Source organism: Dufourea novaeangliae, unplaced genomic scaffold (assembly GCF_001272555.1).
Source record: "Dufourea novaeangliae isolate 0120121106 unplaced genomic scaffold, ASM127255v1 scaffold84, whole genome shotgun sequence".
Lineage (NCBI taxonomy): Eukaryota > Metazoa > Arthropoda > Insecta > Hymenoptera > Halictidae > Dufourea > Dufourea novaeangliae.
In genome coordinates, this window is record NW_015373964.1 from 683,197 (window position 1) to 689,338 (window position 6,142).

General features: G+C 36.4%; 1 protein-coding gene across 1 annotated transcript in view; it reads left to right on the forward strand.

The window, feature by feature from the left end:
* Positions 1-927: 927 nt before the first annotated feature.
* The window catches only part of LOC107186698, an 18,766-nt gene continuing 13,551 nt past the window's right edge, over positions 928-6,142 (forward strand). Inside the window, exons 1-2 of the mRNA XM_015574629.1 lie at positions 928-1,070; positions 2,085-2,295. Coding sequence (XP_015430115.1) covers positions 928-1,070; positions 2,085-2,295 — 354 coding nt within the window. The remainder of the gene's footprint in view (positions 1,071-2,084; positions 2,296-6,142) is intronic.

Below are 6,142 nucleotides of genomic sequence, written 5' to 3' on the forward strand. Positions count from 1 at the left end.
TTTACATTTATTAACATCTTTGCATCTATTAAAGTTTCTTCGATTATTAAAATTTTTATATTTATTATAATTTAAAGTTACTAAGATTTTGCGAATTATTAAAATTTAGATTTGCCATATGTTTGTGGTACTTTTTGCTGTATCGTAATTCGTATAGAAAATAGTTTTTTAGCACAATATTTAACTAATTCAGTATATAGTGATATAAAATTCAATATATATTGATATAAAATCGAAAGTGAAACAGTCAAAATTCAATCCAGCACCAAGGTCTTAAAATTACGTACGGCTGACTAATATGTTTGTGCACTACTCACTAATTCTACTTGTAAGAGCACTGGATCTACAGACTCAAATACAAATTCGTGAAATACGCATATCAAGTCTGATTCTTCTTGAAACAAGAAGTCGCAAGTCTAGAACACAAACATTAAACATAGATTTTTAACGTAGAAAAATAATTAAACTTCGTTAAATCCGTTTTCTACTGAACACGGGTCAGAGAGCACGTCTGTTCATTATTGGACGTTTCTACTTATTACAAACCGAACGCTTGTCACTTAATTGGTACTTTCTATGTATTAGTTATAGTTATAAATGATATTCTCGAATGTTATATTATCACTATAATAGGAATAATAGGAAACCCTATCAATTCCAATAGTCTTTAGAATAAAATTATCCAACTACTTTATCTTTACAGCTCAAGTAAATCTTGCTCCCCTGACAACTAATGAAATCTGAATGATTTCCTCAGAAACGGTTTCAAATCAAACTTCGCCAATTGTGATCGCGTTCGAAGAGGATACACAGACTCGATGAGAGGCGATTTGGATTGATCGTTGATCGTAATTCGAAAATTACCGTCGAAGGACGCGTCAGGGGGGAAAAGAAAAGCCAGACGAGCGACTCGATCGGATACTCGCGATGGGACGGAAGCACAAGCGTCGCCTGATACCGGAACAGGATCGCAGGATATGCGGCAGCATCTGCTTCTGTCAGTTCACCATTGTCATCAGCTGCGTCGCGCTGGTTTATCTAAGCGTCGCGATCTACATGCCTTCCCACAGGTGAACGACTAACGCTGCTGCATCGATTAATTGACCAAGGCCGATAGTAATCAAATTACGACTCGTCCGGCCTTAATTTCCACCGAGATCTATTACCCAGACCCAGCCTCTACCTAACTCTAATCGTTTTATTTTTTTCTCCTTTTTATTGTTGTGCGCCGGAGATCCTTTTTCACGAGCGACTCGAACGATGCAAGGGAAGTTTCTCCTTGACACGTTTCGCGGAAATCGATGTAGATTATTTCTTGAGGTAATTTTCTAAGAGAGGATTCAAAGAGACGTTCGACCTTCGTCTTAACAATTTTAACCCTTCGTTGGTGAGATGGAGTTTGACGAACCCAATTAATATTTTGAGAATATATTGTTTTCACTAACTGGTTACTTAAATTTGTTTATTTCGATGTTTTCTTAGATGGGAATCTAAAGCAACTAGTTGGGTAATCAGTAACAAGATTTGTGTATAAGTAATAAATAATGTTTCTACCTCATCAGTTATGGGTTAATGTATAAAGTAATAATGTAATTAAAGTCAGTTGTAGCTATATTTGTAATATTGTGGGATTTTATCTTATAATAGAACAGTCATTGATATCTGCCAAAATGAATTATTTAACTTCAGTTCTCGTTAAATAGTTTCATAAGTCTCTTTATTCTTTACCTTCATCTTCATTCAATTTTGTTTATTTAGCGGAAAGATGTACACACGTACTAACCACTATTATTTTATCATATTCATCTACTATACGATAGATCCCTTTCTGATAATCACACGAAAATACTTATTAATTATATGTTAAAATAATTTAGAAAATAAACTGTAGACACTTACTGTAAACTGTCTACTATAAAGTACGAGTACGTATTTGCATTAAAAAAGTTTCAGTAACATTTTTTACTTGCCAATAATATTAATAATTCGAGGGGGCGAATATCTGGAATACAGCGTATTCTGTCATGCGAAAATCCAAACCGCAATCAGCGAAATATTAATGAAACCGACGCAATTAATTCCAGAGCCTTTCACGCGGGGATCGAGCCGGATCCAGTCATGTGCCAAACCATTGATACCACCTTAGCTAATAATTGTGTTTGGGCGAGTTGCGGGGAGTGGTGCTTAACGAGAACCACCGGATTCTGCCCCCAGATTTACGCGACCGTGAGGAGGAATGGAACGGAGATGGTTTTCGAGAATTGCACGAAATTCAACAGTATATCGTGCCCGCAGGTATGCAACGACGATATAAACATTCATTTTTCATCGAACGATAAATATTCGTCTTCTATTCGGTAATATAAACCGAAACGTATTTTCCTTGATCAATTATTTTTTACATTAAGTATGTTCAAAATCCTCCAATCTGGAAGTCAGATACGAGTCATTTTTTACCCATAGTGAAATTTCAAATTAACATTTCAGCAAAAATATTAACATGCGTTTTAGCATAGATCGAGTGAACTACATTTTTCATCGTGGGGTTCGTTAAGTGTTGGTTTTTTTGAAAATCCTAGAAAAAATAACACTAGTTTTAAGAGATTTAAAAATAGAAATCTATATATTTATTACTTGTTAAACTGGGGTGGTCAGTTTATTGCTTTCTAAACATTGGCAGATGTAATAATTCTCTAAAGTAAAATGGGAATTGCATAAATGTATGTATATTAATACATGAAAGTGTTTACCCCGTTAAAATCAATTTTTTTAAGAGCAATAACCACCATATTTTCTAAGAGCAATAAAAACAGATGACAGGTTATAGGAATTTAAACGTCTTTTCTAAACTTCTAATACACATCTGTCTCGATTTTAGATATACAGCGCGACATAAATCTTCTCGTAAACATTATGAAACGATTTTCCAATTTTCCATATCGACGGTATCGATTCCTTCGTGGTTAGCCGCAGGCAGACGTGCAATATTTTTCCAACTCCACGCGGGAGTGTAATGCTCCGGACAGGCAAATGGATTTCCGACGCGCCATACGCCGTTTATTCCCGGCGGAGGAACAACTCGGAATAAATTGATCGGAATAACTTTAAAAACCCTGTTTTCCGCAAGAGCCTGCGGAAAAATGAGTCACGAGAATCACCCGACAGAGAGAGAGAGAGGGAAACTTGTTAAGTGATAGGCGTGACGGACTTCACGGTCGACAACAATTTTCCATTATCTTCGGGGTGGCGTCAACCCTTCTCGGTTTACGTGCGTCCATCAAAACGGCGTCAAATTCCACTCACGAAACTACGAAACCTTGTTTTAACGTCGGACAGCTTCGTCGTGTTGAAAGTGATGGTTAAAAAAAATAGTTAATTAACCTTTAGGTACCTTTCGTATTAAATTTCACCTGAAATCGGAGACTGTATGATATAGTAAAGTAAAAATATAGTGATAGGTGAATGTAATTTCTCGAATTATTTTCAACTTTGATATACTTTAATTTAGGGAGTAGTAATATCTTAGCATACCACTTTAAATGGTGCATAGAGGTTAAAAAATAGTAAGAAACTTACATTTGATAAAAGTTGACAAAGTCACTGCTTGAGTTACTCGAAACGCGAAGTTCATTCTGATATTGAATACCTTGCCAAACAAAATCAATTAACCCTCGCAATACCAAGGCGGAGGGGAGATACTTTATGTCCACATTATTACTATTTTGAAAATTCCCACTAAAATAATGACTAGACAATTCTGGAAAAAATGGATATTATATCAAAATTTCTTTATACGAGACCATAAACATTGTTTCATAGAAATTGCATAAAATTCCAATATCCTTTCCATTTGCAATAAATGTGGGACCACAGTGGGAGACAGTAAAAATACTATTACACCGGGAGGACCACGAAACGAGACCAGCTGAAATTATTCTATTTCTAGTTGTTCGATCGAAAATTTTTTTTAGCCAATACTTACAACATGATTCAAGGAAAGTTTTAAGATGATTGTACCACATTTTTTGTCAACCCTTTGCTTCCAGAGTTTCAAGGTCACCTTCGGTTTTTTATGGATAAACCTATACATTTTTTCGCCCATCTTTTAGCGGATACTGAGACGAATTCGGCAATCTTCATAACAAATATTTGTTCTTCCATTAAACCAAAGATACATTAAATAAATTAAAACGATGTTTAAAATGGTGTCCATCAGCTGCAATACACTCACGTAAACCGTTAGAAAATTTATGGTTACTATTTATGACGTCTGCACTGATTAAGCACCCAACAAAATTTGCGATCAAGCAGCTAGCAATAGAATAATCTAAGCTGATCACGTTTGGCGATCCACCCTGCATATCAGAATTATGATGACTGTCAAAGGGAAAGTGACTGAACTGCAGGAAGTTCCATATGAAACAATTTCTGTCTCATAAAAAAAAAATTACTTAACTGTTAATATAATTATAAGTGTTTTTACTTTTAATGGAATACTTTATTTAGAATCCTTTATTCCCAGATGTTTTCGAAACAAACTTTCATAAAACATGAAATACCCCCACCCCCTTGATAGGGGCAATTCTCATCTAATAAAAAAAAACTCTCAATATAAGTCCAACGAAACAATTCAAACAACGGAAACGTCAATTATAATCGTCGCCAGTATCAATCGTTAGACCCTCAGTATTTTCTTCCAGCACATGAACGCGAAACTCGAACCCCCGGTAGCCGACCATTTCACCCTAATTGTTTACTCGATCGGGTACATCGCGCGGCTTCCGCGGAAAGCAATTCGTAGGGCAACGACGCGCGTCAACGCTCTCGTTAAAGCATCGTTTTCCCGAGTTTTCCCGTGTGTTTCCGGGAGGGGGCGAGAAAAAGGTCGATCAACCCGTTCGTGACTCAAAGGCGGCCGCCTGCTTGGTTAATTAGGCCCCCGTTGCGTATCCGTCCGGTGAACGTTTACCTCGCGGCATATAAACCCTGGGAAATGGTTGGACGGAGGGTTGGGGGGGAGGGGGTGGATTTCTATCGAGAAAAATAGCGACCGGTGAAGATCGAGTTCGTTTCAACGGGACACACTCTTAACTCGGAGGATGGAAAAGAGTCCGGTAAAAGAGTTACGGGCCATGGTTCGGATGCCTTTCGCGTAAAGTGCTCCGGCTGGAAAAGATCGATGAAACAGGCGGCGAATGGATGTAGAGGAGAGGAAAAAGTGTATAGTTTCTACGAGGTCGGAAGATAAAATTTCGAGAATAATTCGTTTAAAAAATCGATCTTGAAATAATTGATATGGAGCCAGCCACTTTTGAAGTTGGACCCTTGGGACTGTACACACATTTTTCAGCGTCGAATTTGTTGATCGTCACATATTTGGTATTTGTTTTGACCTTTTCAAAACAAATTTTTTTTTAGCGATGACTGTGTACATTGACCTCACGTTTGTTTTATTTTCAAACTTGAAATTTTAAATAAATTATTCTCCAAGCAGAATTTTGAAAATGGGATATGTTGTTTCATTAGTTCGTTACAATGGGACCATAATGTCCCCATGGATCTGAAAAGTGACAGAAAAAATTGTAGGAACTAGGATACACGTTTATTCATTAAAATGTCTTACTAACTGGTTGGTACTATAAGGTAATTAATTATAACATTATGAATAATAACGTGTAACACATTTAATAGAGTCCATCATTACCTATAGCTTGAACATACAGTTCTAGTCTATTTTTACACTTTGCCTACGGAACATCTAATATATCTTCCCTTTTAGAAATTTTATTTGCAAATATAAATACTTGAATTTGGCAGTTTATATCCCAGCAGAAATTATAAAAATTACCTTAGAACGTATTGTCCCGTCAGCCTCGAAAGGGTTTTTAGGATAGCCACGGGTGTGTCTTTAAAATAAATGTGCACCAACTAACAAGAATAAAGTTTTTATTCAAACAAAAACAAGAACTAAACAATCACAAACAATAACGAAACTATAACAAAACCAAACAGTTGATAAAAAATAAGTAATACAAAAGTAATGAAATTATGAGGTATGAGACGTTGTTAACAGTTCGACGGTTGACGATGTTCTGTCCCAAACTGTCCGTTTCCACCGTCTTCCCATGGTTACCCGAGAAAA